This window comes from Podarcis raffonei, chromosome 3 (assembly GCF_027172205.1).
Source record: "Podarcis raffonei isolate rPodRaf1 chromosome 3, rPodRaf1.pri, whole genome shotgun sequence".
NCBI lineage: Eukaryota > Metazoa > Chordata > Lepidosauria > Squamata > Lacertidae > Podarcis > Podarcis raffonei.
Genome location: NC_070604.1, coordinates 62,055,841 through 62,075,521, shown reverse-complemented (window position 1 = coordinate 62,075,521; position 19,681 = coordinate 62,055,841). Strand labels below are relative to the sequence as shown.

General features: G+C 45.5%; 1 protein-coding gene across 1 annotated transcript in view; it reads left to right on the top strand.

Moving 5' to 3' along the window:
- The window catches only part of SGK1 (serum/glucocorticoid regulated kinase 1), a 75,947-nt gene that overhangs the window by 18,134 nt on the left and 38,132 nt on the right, over positions 1-19,681 (top strand). Inside the window, exon 2 of the mRNA XM_053381961.1 lies at positions 17,712-17,927. Within this exon, the coding sequence (XP_053237936.1) occupies positions 17,712-17,927 (216 nt within the window). The remainder of the gene's footprint in view (positions 1-17,711; positions 17,928-19,681) is intronic.

Genomic DNA, 19,681 nt, shown 5'->3' with positions numbered 1-19,681 from the left:
TATAGTCTACTAGTGAACAATTGGATGGATTTCAGTCTGCCACTGAACATGCATTGATTTTTGCAGAGAATGTTGGGCTAGCTATCAATCTGAGTTTGCCATGTTCTTATGACCTTTAGCCAGAGGTTTTCAACCTTTTCGAATCCACAGCTCCACCAGCTACATTCTTTCTGGGACAACCCTGTGGGGCTCAGGAGCCCAGTTACATCACCCCTTGCCTGCAGAGCTGGCAGCCTCTCACCCTTTTTCGAATACCCTCTCTTGTGGAGTGTCCCTAAACCTCCTCTCTCCTCCCCTCTCCTTGGGAGTCCTCCAGGCAGCCTCTTCCGCTGCCCCTGGTCTCTGAGCTGCCCCTCCTGCCCCACAGGGGCCTGGGAAGAGAATGCCCCCAGTCTAGGTGGCCCAATGGAGATTGGCCAAAGGTGAACATGAGTCCAGGTTTGGAGACAGTTGTGACAGCAGTGGGCACTGCTAGGCCTGCATGGTGGAAAGGCTTCCCTTCAGCACTGGGCATTCAGCTCCCAGGCAGGCTTTGCACACAGCAAGCACTAGAAAGGCCACCGCAGTGCCTGCCTGCCCACCTGCCTGACCTCCCACTTGTCTGCTCATTCCTAACAGCAAGGGCTGGTGGACCCACTTGCTTGCTTACTCTGATGCCACCTCAGTTACTGGCAACCAGCACCCCCTAGCCAACCCCAGAGGCAGCATTCTCCTTCTGAGCTTGTAGCCAGGGCTGCTGCAACTAACAGCTGTGCAAGCCTTTGGGAGGAAGAGACGCGAGAGGGAAGGAAAGAGGGACAGAGGCCATTGTTGCTTGCAGTACCCCTGACCATCATTCAAGGCCACGGCACACTGGTTGAAAACCACTGCCTTAAGCAATTGTGCATGCTTAGGATCTGTTTCGATTAGTAATCCCGTTACTGTTTAGGGATCCCAAGCCTGTGTTCTTGAGCTGTCAATGTGAAACACAGTGATGGACCATGGTGATTATTTTGGTAATAATAATAAAAAAATAGACTTGCAGCACAATCCAATACATTTCTTCTCAGAAGTAACCCCCTGCATTGGAACTTACTCCAAGGTAGGATTACAGTCTGAAAGACCCCTGAGCCAAGCTCATGTCAGGCCTGCACAATTTCTCATCCTCCAAGTTGAAGTCAGTCCTGCACTGTGGCCTCCCAAACAGTCTCAGTGCCTTGTTGGTCCCTTGCAGGCTGCAAAAACAGGTGGTTTTTTGAGCCCTTTGTGAGCCCTACATGGTTGCATTTGGCTTGGTGGGCCATGAGTTGTGCAAGTCTGGCTTCTGGCCTGTCTGTACTGCCATTCTATGAAATAAGCTATAAGCAGAATGATTTGGGTGATTTGTGCCTGCATTGTGTCTAGCACAGAAGCATTAAAAAAAAGAAAAAAGCTTCTATCAGGAGGATATTTTGCTTGTGTCATGTACAACACAGCATTTGTCATCCGATACCCGTAATGCACACTGAGCGCATGTGCAGCGCATCAAAACAGACAGTGATTCTATTGAAAAGCAAGCATTCCGTTGCCTAAGATTCAGTCAACAACCCCACCGCAGCCACCACTTGTGCTTGATTTCTTAGTTTATTTATTCATTTGTTTAGACAAGAACCATTTGGGGAACAATGTGAAGGCACTTTTGGCAAATAAGCAGACCAGTAGGGAGCTTTATAAGTCCCCTGGTACTTAAAGGATGCAGCTCTATATGCTCTACAGTGATATACATGATTCTTCCTTCCTCAACCTTATCTTCACAACAACCCTGTAAGGTAGATTAGGCTGGAAGAGAATTACTGACCCAAGGTCATCAGCTGCGCTTCCTGGCAGAGGGGGGACCAGAATCCAAGCTTACCCAAGGCCAGTGAAACACTATGCAACGCTTTCTTATACTGAAGAGGGACTTCCCAGCACAACAAAACACATGAGTGTACCCCAAATGCACTTCAACCTAGAAACTTCCCTCTTTAAAATAACTAAGTATAATACAGTGGATGCTCAGGTTGCGAGCGTGATCCGTGAGGGAGGCATGTTCGCAACCCGCAGCGTTCACAACCCACAGTGCTGTGTGTGCGCACGCGCGGGTCACAATTCGGCACTTCAGCGCATGCGCAAAGCACAGTTTAGTGTTTCTGCACAGGCACGAGTGCCGAAACCCGGAAGTAACCTGTTCCAGTACTTCCGGGTTCAGAGCGGTGCGCAACCCGAAAACAGGCAACCTGAAGGGTCTGTAACCCAAGGTATGACTATATGCTTAATCTCCTCCATATGCTTAGAGGTGCATGATACCTTGGATATAATTCTGACACTCCATTCCCCCCCTTAAATGTTTTCATGCATATGGTGTTTCTGGCATTGTGCTGGTTGTATAAGCTGATTTCTCTGCATATGAGGCCTAGGGCCCCAATGTGCATGAGTGCAGTGGCTTAAAAAAGAGTGGACATGGCACAGGAAGAACAGTCTGTATTTTAGGGGGAGGGGGGAACCCTGCAGCTGTGGAGTCTTACACCTCCACCAGCCAAGGGTGGTTAAATACCCTTTGGCAGAAGACCAATGTTCTTCAACGCTGGGTTGGTGGAAGTGGCTGCTTTCCCTCTGATCTAACAGGGCATCCTATCTTGATTTAAGAAGAGATCACTGCTGCTGCTTTGTCCCTTTGGCATTCTCCTGGGTGTAGCTTTAGGAAAGGTTCAGACATATACTTCTTACATTTATATCTCACCTTTCTCCAGTGTGCTCATGGCAGCACACATGGTTCTTCCCTGTCTTTTCCCTTTCATCAGAACAATCCTGTGAAGTAGACTGGGCAGAGAGAGAGAGAGAAAGAGAGAGAGACAGTGGCTCAAGGTCACCCAATGTTTTCTGAGGATGTGAAGCTGAGTCTCCCCACTTCTAGCCTGACAGCCTAACCAAGAGGCAGCAAATGTGGTACCCTTTGCGGTAACTCCAGATGTTGTTGGGCTACAGCTCCAATCATCCCTAGTCATCACAGTCAACAGTAGGGGTGATGCATGTTTCAGTCCAACAGCATCTGGAGGGTACCACTTTGGTTATCCCTGACTTAACCACTACACCACACTTTCCTTTCCTCTGCTAAAACCAGTGTTGGATTACTGGCCCTGTACACTGAACCTCCCATTCAGCAGAAGCTGTCAGCACTTTCACCAGTGAAAGAAATAGGCTGTGCTGGACTGTGGAACCGGAAAGGGGGTCAAAATAGTTTTGAGAAATGTTGAAATAATTCTGTCTCAAGACCAAAACTGCCACAGTGACCTCTGTCATTTAGTTTCATGCCATTTGCACACTCCTAGATCATTTCCAAGAGTGAACAAAATATTTAGGTGACTCATTTCCCACCTGAAATAATAGGTGCATTAAGCAAAATGACACACTGCGCAGTTTGGAATGAAACAGTAGCTGGTTGTTATCTGGCAAACTTGTTTTCTCACCGTATTACTTTTCCAGTGAGGCAAAACAGAACTAAATACCGAAGTCAAACCAGGGAGCAGCAATATAAACTGCCATTCTGGCATTAGTCAGCCTGCTTAATTAACCAACTGTACACAGCTCAGACAATGTATCTTTCATGCGGACAATCTGTTCCAGGGCCATATAAAGTGGATTTCCTGGAGGTTGCCCCTAAGTTTCCTGGGAGATTATTTCCATGGGCTCTGCATACAATGTGCACCTTACATTTGCAAAAGTGGTCCGAGGTGCAATGAGATAATGCTGCAGGAAGGAGAGAGCAGATCAGATGGACTGCAGCTAGACCAGGAGGGGACAAGGAAACATTTGATATTGCTGAGACACAGAATACATGCAAACACATCAGCAGGCCTAGATCTCAAACACAGTATAAGTTACTGTCTGGAGGGGGAAATGAATATTCATTCAGGGAACAGTGGCTGCAGAGTAAGAAGTGGATGATTGAGAGCTTCGGGAAAACAAATGGGTTGAGACAAAGAGAAACATGAATCAGTGGTGAGACTTTGTCAGCCTGCAATTCAATTTGACACTAGCATTCCGGGGACATCAAGAAAGCAGGATCTCCATCCTTGATTGACCAAGAAAACAAATTGTTAAGTGGCTATGAACTGGGTGTCAAAGCATCCAGCAGGATTTGCATGTCTGGGAATGTGCCAAGATTCGCCCTAATCTGACTTTCTAAAGTGAAAGCTGAGCTTTCGCTTTCATTTCAAAAATAATCTGTTTTGAGAGTCAAGGCCGGGCAAAGTACATTTTGTTTCAATGGTGCAAAAAGAGCACAAATATCTGAGCTGGAGGGAGTTCTTCTGCGGTCAAGGGATGGGACTTTGGAATCTTGCTCAGCCCAGGCACCAAGGCTCTGTGCCCTGGAAGAGAAAAACTCTGATCCTCAAAGTCCCAGCCGCCTGCTGGATGCCTGACATAACATTCAGGCTTTGTTGCACATTTTATGACTAGGATCTCATCCACACTTCCACTTATGCCATGCCTTAAAAGCTTGGATCCAAGTGGTTTATCCCTTACACCGCTTCTTTCCAAGCTAAAACTTGTTATTTAGTGATAGATCAGAACAAGTGACAATTTGGGGGGGAAGCTTGAATTGCCGTTTTCTCCAGGGAGGAGGCAGCGGGACAAGAGAAAGTGTGGATAAGCCCTAAGCCTGCAGTCAAGACATCTTTAACTGGAGGCAACCATGGAAGAGAGCGAGAGAAAGATGTGAGCATGCCATGGGAAAATTCTGCTTTCTTCAAAGCCCTGTCCAGATGTTCTCAGGATGCCTTGTAGAAAGGGGGGGGGACCAGGCCATGCCTGCTCATGATTATTAGTTCAGGCCTTACCCCAGAAGTAGCCAAAAAGCTGCGCCCCAGCTGTCCTTGTATTATACTCCTACCACTCCTCACCATTAGCCATGCTGGCTGAGGCTGATGTCCCAATCTGGAGGGTCCTACATTAGCTACCCCTCCCCTACCTCATAGGCAAGAACTTTCCAAACTTCTCATGTTGGTGACACACTTTTTAGAGATGCATCATTTCATGACACAGTAATTTAGTTTTCCTAGCAAACCAGAGATTGAACTTATCCCTTTCCAGCCCTGGGAGGAGTGCAGGGAACATTTGCGCGACACATGCAGCCGACATACTAGTGTCTCAACACACACAAAGCTCTGGCCTACAGTTTGTGAGCATGTGCAGTCTGCAAGGTCTTAGGCTCTTTAAATTTTATTGAGGCGCTTCCTCTGAACATATGTATCTCACTTCCGAGTACACACATGTTCTGACAAATGTCTGAACAGTGCTGTTGACTGCCCCGGCCCTCAAATACAATCATATGCTCCTTTCTCCAAGATATGTTGTGCACAACATTATTTTTTACACCTTTACATAGCATTCAGTAGTTGTATACAGTGGTACCTCAGGTTAAGTACTTAATTTGTTCCAGAGGTCCGCTCTTAACCTGAAACTGTTCTTAACCTGAAGCACCACTTTAGCTAATGGGGCCTGCTGCTGCTACTGCGCCACCGGAGCCCGATTTCTGTTCTTATCCTGAAGCAAAGTTCTTAACCTGAAGTACTATTTCTGGGTTAGCGGAGTGTGTAACCTGAAGCGTATGTAACCCGAGGTACCACTGTATGAGGATTCCTCAAGTGCTTTGAGAGGGGGAAACCGCGTTGGTTGACCTTTGGAACTCACTGCTACCCATAATAGGATTGCCCAGTAGTGTAACTGAGTTTCAAAAAGGATGAGACAGACTCCTGGAAAGTCAGAATACCATTAAAAATATCTCAGGGACTCCATCATAATGCTTAAGCCTTCGGATACTGCTAATAAATATATAGAATCCAGAAGTCCAGTTACTCTTCTGAAAGGGACTTGCTTAGCAATCCTATGCATGTTTGCTTGGAAATAAGTCCTACAGAGTCCAGCAGAGCTTACTCTAAAGTAAGCATGCATAAATGCAAAGTCAGTGTGCAGCCTTCAGAACATACGCATAGCAATCGCTTTGACTGGCTGATCAATTGTTTTCACTGACAGCAGTTGAAACATTGCAAAATTGTTCTCTCATGGGAAACATTGCTTGTGGTTACTATGAATGAGGTGGATTTATGAATTAAGGCTGACTGAGTTCCCAAGTGTGCTGAACTGACAGATGCCACTGCAAATGCCTGAAAAGCTATATCTGTATACTGTTATATAACAGGAAAAGCTGTGAACGGTGGAAAATAATAATCCTGTAATGACTCACCAAATCTTGCCCAATTGCACATTTGGCAATTTTCTAAGGAATTAACGGGATGGGATATCATGTTTTCAAAAAGTTTTTGTTTAGTAAAAAGCTCCAAGAAGCCTGAGAAAATAGCCCAACATTCTACAAATACATTAATACCTTTTAGCAAAATGAAAGGCCTATTTACAAAAGGTGTCAATGGAACAGCTGCCTTGGGGGCAAATGAGTGTCTGTGCTTGTCACAATTCCAATGTGGATTAGGATTAATAACCGGCTTCTCTCCAACCCAGCCAGGTTGCAGATCAGATATTTACCTTATAAGCACTCCTCACCTGAACCATATCTGAACTATCTGTACTTGGATCACTTGGCATAGTTCTGGTCTTGCTCTTTTAAAGAAATATATATATTGTTTCTGGATCTCTGCCCAAACAGTAATGCTTCAAAAACAAATTTTGGCATGGCAGGATGGCATTTCCATCAAGCACATGAAGTACAAAGTAATTCCAGGGATAGTTTTTCAGCTTGGCAAACTGGGGCTGCAGCTTCCTGAAAGAAAACCCAGAACCAGAGTCCACTCTTTCTCCACTCCCGACACCCGTATATAGTCATCAATCAATTAGAGGTGCATATTGTCTCCTCTGTCTAAAAAGAGAGATCACAGAATCATAGAATCATAGAGTTGGAAGAGACCACAAGGGCCATCGAGTCCAACCCCCTGCCAAGCAGGAAACACCATCAGAGCACTCCTGACATATGGTTGTCAAGCCTCTGCTTAAAGACCTCCAAAGAAGGAGACTCCACCACACTCCTTGGCAGCAAATTCCAGTGTCGAACAGCTCTTACTGTCAGGAAGTTCTTCCTAATGTTTAGGTGGAATCTTCTTTCTTGTAGTTTGGATCCATTGCTCCGTGTCCGCTTCTCTGGAGCAGCAGAAAACAACCTTTCTCCCTCCTCTATGTGACATCCTTTTATATATTTGAACATGGCTATCATATCACCCCTTAACCTCCTCTTCTCCAGGCTAAACATGCCCAGCTCCCTTAGCCGTTCCTCATAAGGCATCGTTTCCAGGCCTTTGACCATTTTGGTTGCCCTCCTCTGGACACGTTCCAGTTTGTCAGTGTCCTTCTTGAACTGTGGTGCCCAGAACTGGACACAGTACTCCAGGTGAGGTCTGACCAGAGCAGAATACAGTGGCACTATTACTTCCCTTGATCTAGATGCTATACTCCTATTGATGCAGCCCAGAATTGCATTGGCTTTTTTAGCTGCCGCGTCACACTGTTGGCTCATGTCAAGTTTGTGGTCAACCAAGACTCCTAGATCCTTTTCACATGTACTGCTCTCAAGCCAGGTGTCACCCATCTTGTATTTGTGCCTCTCATTTTTTTTGCCCAAGTGCAATACTCTACATTTCTCCCTGTTAAAATTCATCTTGTTTGTTTTGGCCCAGTTCTCTAATCTGTCAAGGTCGTTTTGAAGTGTGATCCTGTCCTCTGGGGTGTTAGCCACCCCTCCCAGTTTGGTGTCATCTGCAAATTTGATCAGGATGCCCTTGAGTCCATCATCCAAGTTGTTGATGTTGAATAAGACCGGGCCCAAGACAGAACCCTGTGGCACCCCACTAGTCACTCTTCTCCAGGATGAAGAGGAACCATTGATGAGCACCCTTTGGGTTCGGTCAGTCAGCCAGTTACAAATCCACTGAGTGGTAGCATAGTCAAGACCGCATTTTACCAGCTTCTTTACAAGAATATCATGGGGCACCTTGTCAAATGCCTTGCTGAAATCAAGGTAGGCTACATCCACTGCGTTCCCTTCATCTACCAGGCTTGTAATTCTGTCAAAAAACGAGATCAGGTTAGTCTGACATGACTTATTTTTCAGAAATCCATGCTGACTATTGGTGATCACAGCATTCCTTTCTAGGTGCTCACAGACTGTTTGCTTAATGATCTGCTCCAGAATCTTCCCTGGTATTGATGTCAGACTGACTGGGCGGTAATTATTTGGGTCCTCTCTTTTCCCCTTTTTGAAAATAGGGACAACATTTGCCCTCCTCCAGTCTGCCGGGACTTCGCCTGTTCTCCAGGAATTCTCAAAGATGACTGCCAGTGGTTCTGAGATCACATCTGCCAGTTCTTTTAATACTCTTGGATGCAGTTCATCTGGCCCTGGAGACTTGAATACATCTAGACTAGCCAAGTATTCTTGTACTATCTCCTTAGTTATTCTGGGCTGTGTTTCCTCTGCTGAATCATTTGCTCCAAATTCTTCAGGTCGGGCATTGTTTTCTTTATCGGAGAAGACTGAGGCAAAGAAGGCATTGAGGAGTTCAGCCCTTTCTGTGTCCCCTGTTTGCATTTCACCATCTTCTCCTCTGAGTGACCCCACTGTTTCTTTGTTCTTCCTTTTGCTATGAACATACCCATAAAAGCCTTTTTTGTTGCTTTTAACCTCTCTAGCAAGCCTGAGTTCATTCTGTGCTTTAGCTTTTCTGACTTTGTGTCTACACGTGCTGGCTATTTGTTTGAATTCCTCTTTGATGGTTTCCCCCCTTTTCCATTTTTTGTACACATCCTTTTTTAATCTTAACTCGGTTAAAAGTTCTTTAGATAGCCACCCTGGCTTCTTTAGGCACCTTCCATGTTTCCGTCTCATTGGTATTGCCTGAAGTTGTGCTTTTACTATCTCCCTCTTAACAAACTCCCAGCCATCATGAACTCCCTTTCCTTTTAGTATTACTGTCCATGGGATCTCACCCAGCACTTCCCTAAGTTTTATGAAGTCGGCTTTCTTAAAGACAAGAAATTGAGTCCTAGTATGCTTGGCTGCTCCTTTCCGCTGTATAGTAAACTTCAGAAGAGCATGATCACTCGTGCCTAATGATCCTTCCACTTCTACCCCACTAACCAGGTCATCAACATTGGTTAGGACCAGATCTAAAATGGCTGTTCCTCTTGTTGCTTCTCCCACTTTCTGGACAATGAAGTTGTCTGCAAGGCCAGTGAGGAATCTGTTTGACCTTATGCTCTTGGCTGAGTTTGACATCCAACAAATATCTGGGTAATTGAAGTCCCCCATTACTACTATCTCCCTTCCTTTTGCATGCTTGGCCATCTGTTCCAGGAAGGCATCATCTATGTCCTCCGTTTGGCTTGGGGATCTATAGTAAACTCCCACAATGAGGTCACTGTTATTCTTCTCTCCCTTAATTTTGACCCAAATGCTCTCACTTTGGCTTTGAGGTTCTAAATCTTGGATCTCTTCACAGGTATACACATCCCTGACATATAACGCCACTCCTCCTCCTTTCTTGTCTGGTCTGTTTTTCTGAAATAGATTGTATCCCTCCATTATTACATTCCAATCGTGGGACTTATCCCACCAGGTTTCAGTGATGCCTATTATGTCATATTTAGTTTGCTGTACCAAGAGCTCAAGCTCATCTTGTTTATTTCCCATGCTTTGCGCATTAGTGTACAGACATTGAAGTCCATTAATCATTCCCCCGTGTCTCTTATTTAAGGATTTTTTCCTCCCACCACTAGGTCTGCGTGCTGTTTGCTCCATTCGGTCTATGACCTTTGGATGATCATCTTCATCAATTGATAGACTCCTACCTTCAGGAGCACTGTCTCCCTCCCCCACATTAGTCAGTTTAAAGCCCTCCTGATGAGGTTTCTGAGATTTTTGGCAAAAACATTTCTCCCAACCGTTGTGAGAAATTGCTGCAATTGCTGCAGGTAAAGCTGCCTGCAACCTTTGGCAAGATGGCAAACATTGCGCAGGAACCGCAGGCGACTGCAGCTGTTCCCTCACCCATCGCTTGCCAGAAGTCCATCTTCAAGAAACTGCAGTCCGTGATCTAAGAATCCAAACCGTTCCTGTTTACATCATTTGCGAAGCCAGCTGTTCCACTATTTTTCCCTCTCTCCCTGGGCCACGTCGTTCAACTGGGAGGACAGATGAGATGACAATTTGTGCATTTAATTGCTTCAATTTCCTGCCCAGAGCCTCGTAGTCTCTTTTGATCTTCTGGAGGCTATTGCTTGCAGTGTCATTGGTTCCCACATGAACCAAGAGGAAGGGGTATTTGTCAGTGGGTTTTATGATTCCTTGCAGTCGTTCAGTTACATCTTGGATCTTAGCCCCGGGGAGACAGCACACTTCCCGAGACATCTTGTCAGGCCCACAGATCACTGCTTCTGTTCCCCTCAGTAGGGAATCCCCTATCACCACTACACGCCTCCTCTTAGGTCTGGTCGGGGTTCTTCCATGAGCTGTCCGTTCCAAGGTCGCCTGCACATTCCCTGAGGACTGACTTTGCTGCTCGTCTTCATATACCTGATCGACTGTAATGAGGGAGAGATCCTCAAATGGAGTCTGCTCTTCGTCTTCCATGCTAGGGGAGAGGACCTCAAAGCGATTGTGTATTTCTAAACAATCAGAGCGAACCCTGGGCCTCCTATTTCTTTGAGTCACGTTTCTCCATATATCTGGCTCCTGTGTTGGTGAACTAGCCTCCTTCTCAGGGGAGTTCCCTGTCTCCTCCTTGGTGGAGACGGTGTGCTCTGTTGCTTCCAAGAAGAGCTCCAGCTCTCTAATTCTTTGGAGCGTAGATACACGTTCCTCCAGTTGCTGGACTTTGTCTTCTAAGAGGGCAATCAGCATGCAATTGCTGCAGGTAAAGCTGCCTGCAACCTTTGGCAAGATGGCAAACATTGCGCAGGAACCGCAGGCGACTGCAGCTGTTCCCTCACCCTCCATCTTGAGAACGTGTCGTTGGGGGTGGCTACAGTGGTCCTCCATCATAAAAAGCGTGAAGACAGGACAAATAACTCCCCCCCCCAAAAAAACCCTAGGTCTCCCCCAACAAACGTTTGAGACTAGCTCCCCTAAATCTAAAAGATGGATCAAACTGCGTGCGCCGCTAGAAACACACACACAAGAAAACCCTTTTTGCTCCTTCTTCAGCTGCTGCCCTGCAAGCTCTGATAAGCTCCTCCCACAGCTAATCACCTGCCTCAACAGAAACCCTGCCCCCTCTGACCTTTGCACAGGGAGAGCAGCTAATCAGCCACAAAGAAACACACACACAAGAAAACCCTTTTTGCTCCTTCTTCAGCTGCTGCCCTGCAAGCTCTGATAAGCTCCTCAAAGATGGAAGTACTTCTTTCCAGACTCATTAAAAATGGGAAGACAGGGAAGGAGGGAGAAGGAAAGAGAAAACTCTTCCAAATGGATTAAGAATGGCAAACCAAGTGAGGATGGTTACACCAGGTATGGGGAACTTTCTGGCCCTCCAGATGTTGCTGAACTACAACTGCCATTGTCCCTAGTCATTGGTTGTGCTTGCTGATGGGAGTTGTAGTTCAGCAACATCTGACAGGCCAAAGGTTCCCTACACCTGAAAGAAGGTGAGAGACCTTTCTGTTGTATGTATTGACCGGATGCAAAAGAGGACAGGACTCCTACATAGTTGTGTAGAGGAGGGAATTTTCAACCCTACTGCTAAAGGTACAGGAGCTCTGGTCTTTAAAAAGAATCTTTAAATTCTTTTTAAAGATTCACCCTGAATACAAACTGCAAAGGAGAAGGATGGGGAGGAAACCAGAAGTAGTTGGCTCTGTCTATTGCTACCTCTGGTTCCACCTACAATTAGCTGTCCTGCTCCCCACTCCACGAGCTCCAACTAGCACCAGTCACTATTGGCTGAACTTTTCACAGATCCACTCAACTTACATTTTCAATATGGCGTACTGGTTCTACGTCAATGAAATCAGACGTTGCTAGGACTTCCTTAGAGGGAAATGGGTAGCTTATTGCCACCACCGTTATGACCCTCATGAGAACCAACCCATTGTTTTCCAGTTGCCATATGTCCTCTTTTTCCAGGACATGTCCTCTTTTTCATGGGTAGAGCGATCCATAATTGAAAGTAGAAGTTGGCAAATGTGCCCTCTTTTTTGCTGTTCAAAACATGGCAACCCTACATCAGAGGACTTCCAGTCGCTGTTTCAGGAGTAAAATAACAGTATTCTCCCATGTGACCCACAAGCGAAATCAGCTCTTGGCATTGATGCAACAGAGTAAAAAGCCAGTCAGTTCTTTGTCTTTTGAGCTTTTTTCTTCTCCTTCAACATTTGAAATGCTTTGGGACCAATCTCAATATTAAATTATCCACTTTTTCCACTGTGTGTTCCAGTAATAATAGGTGCTTATTTTGCTGAATTGTTTAAAATAACTATAGCACAAGGTAGGGTTCATTTCTAAAAGCTGACGGGGCTGCTAACAAGGATACCAAGCGCTCATTATCTCTGCTGTCTAAAATGCAAGAGCTTTAAAAGCCTGCTCAGCTTCCAGGAACTTCCTGCCAAATCCAGCCTTCAGTTAATTGACCTCAGGAACTTTTTTTCAGTGGGTTATGGGGTTCATTTGGAGCAGCACACAGGACTGAAACCTAAACTGCTTCTATTAAGCTAACAAACCACATTGGGCTTGGCTGGACACATGTGAACCTGAACCTTGCCTAACCAAACATGATCAAATGGGGTTTAGCTGGTTCCAGCAGTAGAGTAGATGAATTAACATGGGCTGGATGTGATGGACATTTCTGCAGAGTCTTAAGAGCAACAGTAAGTGTTTGTGCTTATTTTCTAAAGTCACCAAGCTTTCCATTCATCTTGGCCTCCTTTAATCCGCCCAGCTGCAATAAAGATGTTCTTGGTCATTTTATTAGGAACACAGGAAGTTGCCTTACAGTGAGTCAGGCCAATGGTCCATCCAACTCAGTATTGTTTACACTGACAGTGGGACTCTCAGTTTTCAGACAAGGTGACATTCTCAGACCTACTGGGAGATGCAGGGGATCAAACCTGGGACCTTCTACATGGAAAGCAGATGCTCTACCACTGAGCTATGGCCCTTCGTTGCTTCAAGGACTCAACACACCTGCTAAAACTAGTTAACAATTCCACTTTTAAACTCACAAGAGTGTTTACAGCCTCCTGTGCCTGCCCATCTTTCAACATTTGCATCTTATGGGCTGTGGCCCCAAATGCTAGATGGACCAATAGTATCACTTGGTATAAGGCAAGTCATTTCTGCCCCTAAGTTTGGCTGTAAAACTATAGGGGAGTCAGTTGGGCACAGGAAATATTTGTAGGGGGTACTTGTCAGGTGTGGAAAGGCTTAAGCCTCCTCCATGGCAGATGTCTCTGTCCACATCTTGTCAGAAGTACAACTGGATCCATTATTTTCACTCTGCTCCCCTGCAGTACTTTAAAACTTCTTCAGCTTTTGGTATCAGATCTGCACTTTAAAAATAAAATAAAATTCAGACGCAGCACTAAACAGGAAGTGTTGTGGCTGCAAGGTAGCAGCCAGCACCTCTTGTAAGTTGCTAGGCTATTGCTTGGGAGACCAGGTGGTTGAAATCTCTCTTGGATCTAGTGGCTCAATTGTAACAGTAAACACAGAGACGCAACTCCAAGCTGGTCCCTAGAGATTGCAATAATGCTTCCACCCACATACTAGTTAACCACTAAACCTCAGCCATTGCCATTGAATCTGCCACTGTCCACAGCCATTTGACATCCTAGTGGTGCTCCAACCACAACTCACTCTCCTGGATATGCCTACCTGGATGTGGTAGGCTCCCCCCACCCCATTGGAGTCAGAGAGGTGCCATCTTATATTTCCAAAAAATACAATTCCTGGTGTCAGTTAGAGGTGAGTGACTGGCTGCTGCACTGCTGGAATGGAGGAACTGAATCAACTGGTGGCAGTGAGGCCCACTAGTGAGGCAAGGTGAAGCAGGTGGCAGGATCCACAGGGGCAGCAGATGTGACCTCCAAGGAATGTAACCCTCACTGCAGCATTCTCCTTGGAGGCCAATCTGCCTCCTCCCCCATTCCACTTCTACAGTGTCTTCTTGATGAATACTGTGAATCTCTCCCTCTCCTGCTCCTGATGTAGACCTTTATTGCCCCCTTGTTCCTGATGTTCACTCACCCCTTCTTCTCTGGCTGGGAGAGGCACCATTTTGTGGTTCGCCTCAGGTGCCAAGATGTCTTTGACTAGCCCTGGTGGCCCTACAGTAAATGCCTGTTCTGGTGGCCCTTGCCTGGACACATGTGCCCTGTATGCTGTCCAAGGATGCTGGGCCTGACAAAAGCATTGTATTTATTTATAAGAGTTATTTATATCCCTCTTTTCAGCTCTCTGAAGGGCTTCCATGACTGCTTCCATTGCCCACTGGATCACTCATCGCATCCCAACTTATCCCACTTAGCTAAGGAAGCCAGGAGTTATTCTCTGACTCGTCTAATCATAGTTTCCTCATGGTTTTGTAGTAAGCCAGGAACAAAGGGTGTATAGCTGCTGGGCTTAGGGAAGCAGTTATACTGAAGTGAGGAGCTCAAATGTACATTGTCCTGACTTGGCTTAACTTCTGATGGTCAAATTTGAGAAGCTCTAATTCTAAATAATTCACATACTTTTTCTTGACTTGGCTTGGCTTCTGATGGTCAAATTTGAGAAGTTCTCATTCTAAATAATTCACATCTTTCTACCGATGCCAAAACCCATAGTGAAAACATATTAAGAGTATGGCTAGTAAATGTTTCCAGGAGAAAGTTTCCATCGGCTTTTGATGCAGATGTAATAAAGTTTAGATCCACTCCATCCATGCAAAACCAAATAGACGTAGATACACCTAATGCAGTGCCTTTGATAGCATGACTGAGCTGAAAAAGAAACTGTCTGTTTGTCCAAGAAAATATAATGTTTCTTGTCACGATACCAAGCCCTGGTAAATAGGTCAAAACACACACTGATGATTTCAGATCTATGATGTGCTAAACAATCTCAGGCTATATGATCTTTGGCAAAATGAATGCCATGAAGACCTGCCAAACTAAAATAAGTGAATTAAATTTTAAAATCTTGAAACGAAAAGCTTTTTTTAATATATATATTTTAAAAAAAACAGTCTGGCAAAAAACCAAGACTAAAAAGAACAGACCATGTACCCTATTAAGGAATGTGGGAATTATAAAAACAGAAGAAGACAGATCAAAAACACATTTGGTTTTTGCATCATGGAAAAATGATTTCACTCGGCATTTTGCCCTGTGTGTGAGTGTGTGTGTTTTAAATCTTGGGCTTTGTTGGAAAAGCACAGACATTATATGAATCATGGACCCATCTGCAGGAGTTCTGGACTGTTGAAGGACACAAAAGGATGGAGACCTCAAAGAAACATCAAAGGAGTTGCAATTTAAACTAATCAACAGAAACTAGTAGTCCTGGAGAGGGTGGAAGACACAGGCAGAGGAAACATAGGAAAATGACAGGCATATTCCCCCTTCCCCAGAAGATGAGTCTATTTATTTGTTTTTGTGTCCATAGAGAGGTATGTTTGTGTGATTTCCCCACAAACCAACACAACAGCACAAAATTCAGACTTAGCAACTCATCAGAGCCATTGTGTTTGTTTACCTGTGTCCTTGGTTACCAGATGCCAGGCTGTACTCTCACTGCTATGGCAGGAATGATGATTCATGAAACGGTTAATTTCCCCATTCAGAGCATGAGCCTGGATCTAATACAGAACATGCAAACAAACCACCCCAAATTCTATGCTGGGTTACACCACACACAACACAGGAAGCAGCAACAGATCTTTGAGCCATTCTGTGTTACTGTAACTGTAATCATTCAATGCGTTTCTCATTCATCAGCCGAGCAACCCTGTCAGAGAGGGTAAAGTTACTCCCACTTGACAGATACAGTCAACTGTGCACTATGTTCTGTTTTGTTTTTAGTTCAGGGGCTTTTTAAATAGTTGAATGGAGAGGGTCTTCTGAATCAGAAAGATAACAGAAACCTGACTGTTGCTATTTTGGAGGCAGGTTCAGTCACATATGGGCAAATTCAGCTTGTGTAGAGATAGATCTTGCACAACAAACCCACTTCCCCAAAAGACCCACAGTTGTTCTGTGAGAAACAAAGTGTTTCTCTTATTGCATTAATATCCCATCTTTTCCTCCAAGGATATAATGGACTGACTGGGTGCACAGGAATGGTGGGAGGCACCATCCAGGGAATCCCCAGGGGAAGAAGGCACAGAGCCAGGGGATTGGTGGTGGGACAGCAATGAGTGGACAGAGGGAAAAGACTGGGGGGAGGAGGAGGTGTTGGAAGCTGAAGAGGTAACAGGGTTTAGTGAGCAGGAAGAGTCTGTGGCAGGAAGCAGTCCAAAATCAGAGGCAGAAGCAAAGGCTGGACAGGAGTGTGGCCAAGAGGCAAACTGCTTAAGAAGCCAGGGAGTCTCCCCCTCCTGCTGTGACCAGCTCTCCTCCCCCCTGGTCTCCCAGAACACAAAGATTAGTGAAGAGGGCAGAGCAAAGAAAGACAAGATGAAGTTAGTAGTAGTAGTAGTAGTAGTAGTAGTAGTAGTAGTAGTAATATTTATACTCCGCCCATCTGGCTGAGTTTCCCCAGCCACTCTGGGCAGCTCCCAACAGAATATTAAAAGCACAATAAAACATCAAACGTTAAAAACTTCCCTAAACAGGGCTGCCTTCTGATGTCTTCTAAAAGTCAGGTAGTTTTTTTATTTCCTTGACATCTGATGGGAGGGAGTTCCCCAGGGCAGGTGCCACTACCGAGGAGGCCCTCTGCCTGGTTCCCTGGTTCCTGCTTGGGAAGGATCTGGGGAGGAAAAGACTTAGGAAACTGTGGGAAGGTGGGAACCTTCAGTCTTCTCAACTGCCTCCTTGGGGCAAGGTCTACTGAGAAGAGTTGCTGTGCTCATTCAGCCTGAACTTCCCTTGTAAGTTTGTGACTGCCATTTGTTCCTCTGGGGAAAATGAAGCACTGCAACTTTTGATTCATTTGGTAGGGATAAAGCAGATTTGGAGTGAAGGTAACATTGGTTCAAGGGCCTGCAGGTTGCAAAATTAGAATGTAAATGAGATGAGATGTCTTGAAAATGCAATATAGTTTTTAAACTGGAACACCCTATGCGTGGGATCTCAGAACAAAAAGCTACAGCAAAAAGGCAGAGAAGAGACCAAGGATGAGGACCGGCACTTCCTAATCTGACCATCACTGCTGCCAGGGTTGCGCTATCAACAGAATGGGAAGTAATGAGACCATTTAAGATAGCAGTTGAACATAAAAGTTGTTACTCTGTGAGCAGAGTGAGACTAAAATGTGTTGAACTCGTTTAACACTTGCAGTATGTCTATTCTTAATGCATGAAGTTTCTGTAGTGTTCTGGGTAGGATGGATTTGTGCATTCTCCCTCAAACAGACTTTCAGACTGTTTTTTAAATATAGATATTTTCTTCTGAGCCCAGTCCAAATGTTAGTCATCGCCATCTGATTATCCACATGTGCTTTGCATTAAACAGCCTGTGTCAGAAAATCCGCAGGGCAGATGTTAAACGGAGGATTTGTTTTATGTTTACAGGTACGAAGATGGATTAAGAGCCCTATGGTGAGCATGGAAAAACATCAGGCCAGCAGCCTCAAATACCCGGGGTCCACTGTGATGCATATACCTCAAGGGGAGCCTGACATTGAGGCTCCGTTATGTCAGATGTGCTTCAGTGATCACGCTTTTCCAAGAGGGATTGTCCCACAGGACACAGAGTCGTGTTCCTGGGAAGACCACAGAAGCTGCAAAGTAAGCAAGATTCTTCCTCGCTTCTCATGCCATGTCAGGTCTCCGCTGTGATAAGAACATATTACACCTAGCTTTCTATGGGGAAAGGGCTGCAATTCATACATTCAAGGGTCAAATGGGGTTCCGTCTAAAGTGGTATAAGCTAGAGGAGATGTGAGCTAAAAGCCCCATCTAGCTTGCTTTTGTGCACGTGTTGACTTTGCACAGAGGCAGGGGGCTGTATCCAATGGTTAGGTGAGTGGAAAAGAGCTGATGCAACCCATCTTGCCCTTCCCTCCTCCCTCCTTTGTATCACCCCTGATTTGATTCAAGGGGGTTGGGAGCCTACCTGAACAGTGGAGGCTGTGCCCTGTGGAGCTGCAGTGACAAGGAGGAAATCACTTGGAATCAGGCCAAGGGATCTTGCTCCAGTAGCAGCTCCACTTGTGCAAGATCTCTCTGCTCAATGTTTGACAGTTCCCTCTTTCCACTGAAAGCCCATGTGACAGAGCCCTCACTGTTTGGAGCCTTCTTCTGGTCCTCTGGGGAGGGTTTCTGTGGGGAGGCTTGGGTCTTCAGGAGAATGAAGAACAGGAAGATTGGTTGAGCAAGTTGCCTTCCATCTGCACAATGTAAGAACCTAAGGGCCCTACTGAGTCAGGTCAACTGGAAGTCCACAAGCAGGACCTGAGTGGTCCAGAGCTCTCCTCACTTACGACTTTCAGCAACTAGTATACAGAGGCATACAACTTGAGAGTGGAGGGGGAACACCATGACTAGTAGCTATTGATATCCGTATCTCTTTCATGGATTTGTCTAATAAGAATATTGGCTATACAACCCATGGTGCCGAGCTCCTTGCAATGCCCCCTGTATCACCATCCATTATCAAAATAATAAGTGTGGATTTGTTGGATTAGTTTGGAAGGGATCATACTTCAGTGGTAGAGTACTTATCTGTCATAGAGAAGACCTTGTGTTCAATCCCTAACACCAGTAGCAGCCAGTGCAGTGGAGCCGAGCCCTCTTGAAGCCAACGTCCATACTGGACTGGGCAGGGCAGTGGTAAGGTCAGGGCTCCTCTGACACAGCAGTGGCATTGTCCTTGGCTGATGTGAATGGTGTCTGAGGTCCAGGAGAGCTGCTGCCAGGCAGAGTAGACAATACTGATCTGGATCGACAAATATTAGGACCTGGTTTAAGGCAGCTTCCAATGTTTCTAATGGAGAGAACTGAAGACGCCCATCACCCACTCTTACTTTGTTGATTCCACGGGATTATTTTCCTGGCAATTTTGTAGTATGTCATGGGGCCTTATGGCAATCCTCCCTCATAGACAGTTGTGTCCCCTGTGTTTGGCAGAGCCAGCCAAATGGTTTCCATCATAAAACTGGTCTAAATATTCAGAAAAAGCATATGGCGCGGGCAGCCCTCGCAGCACCATTCATTGTTAACACTGACTTGGTGAACTGACTGGGAGTGCTTGATTGATAGTAAAGTCCTGCTGGAGGCCATTGGAAGACCCACTTTCCCATGTGCTTATTTATTACATTTATATATTGCCTTTCCTCCAAGGAGCAAAAGGCAATGTACATAGTGACACACATACCCCATTTATCCTCACAACCACCCAGGAAGGAAGGTTAGGATGAGAGAGAGTGGACTAGCCCAACTTTGCCCAGTCAGTTCCATAGCTGAGTGGGAATTTAAACCTGGCTCTCAGCAGTCTTAGTCCAACATTCTAACCACAACACCACATAAACAGCTCAGGTTTT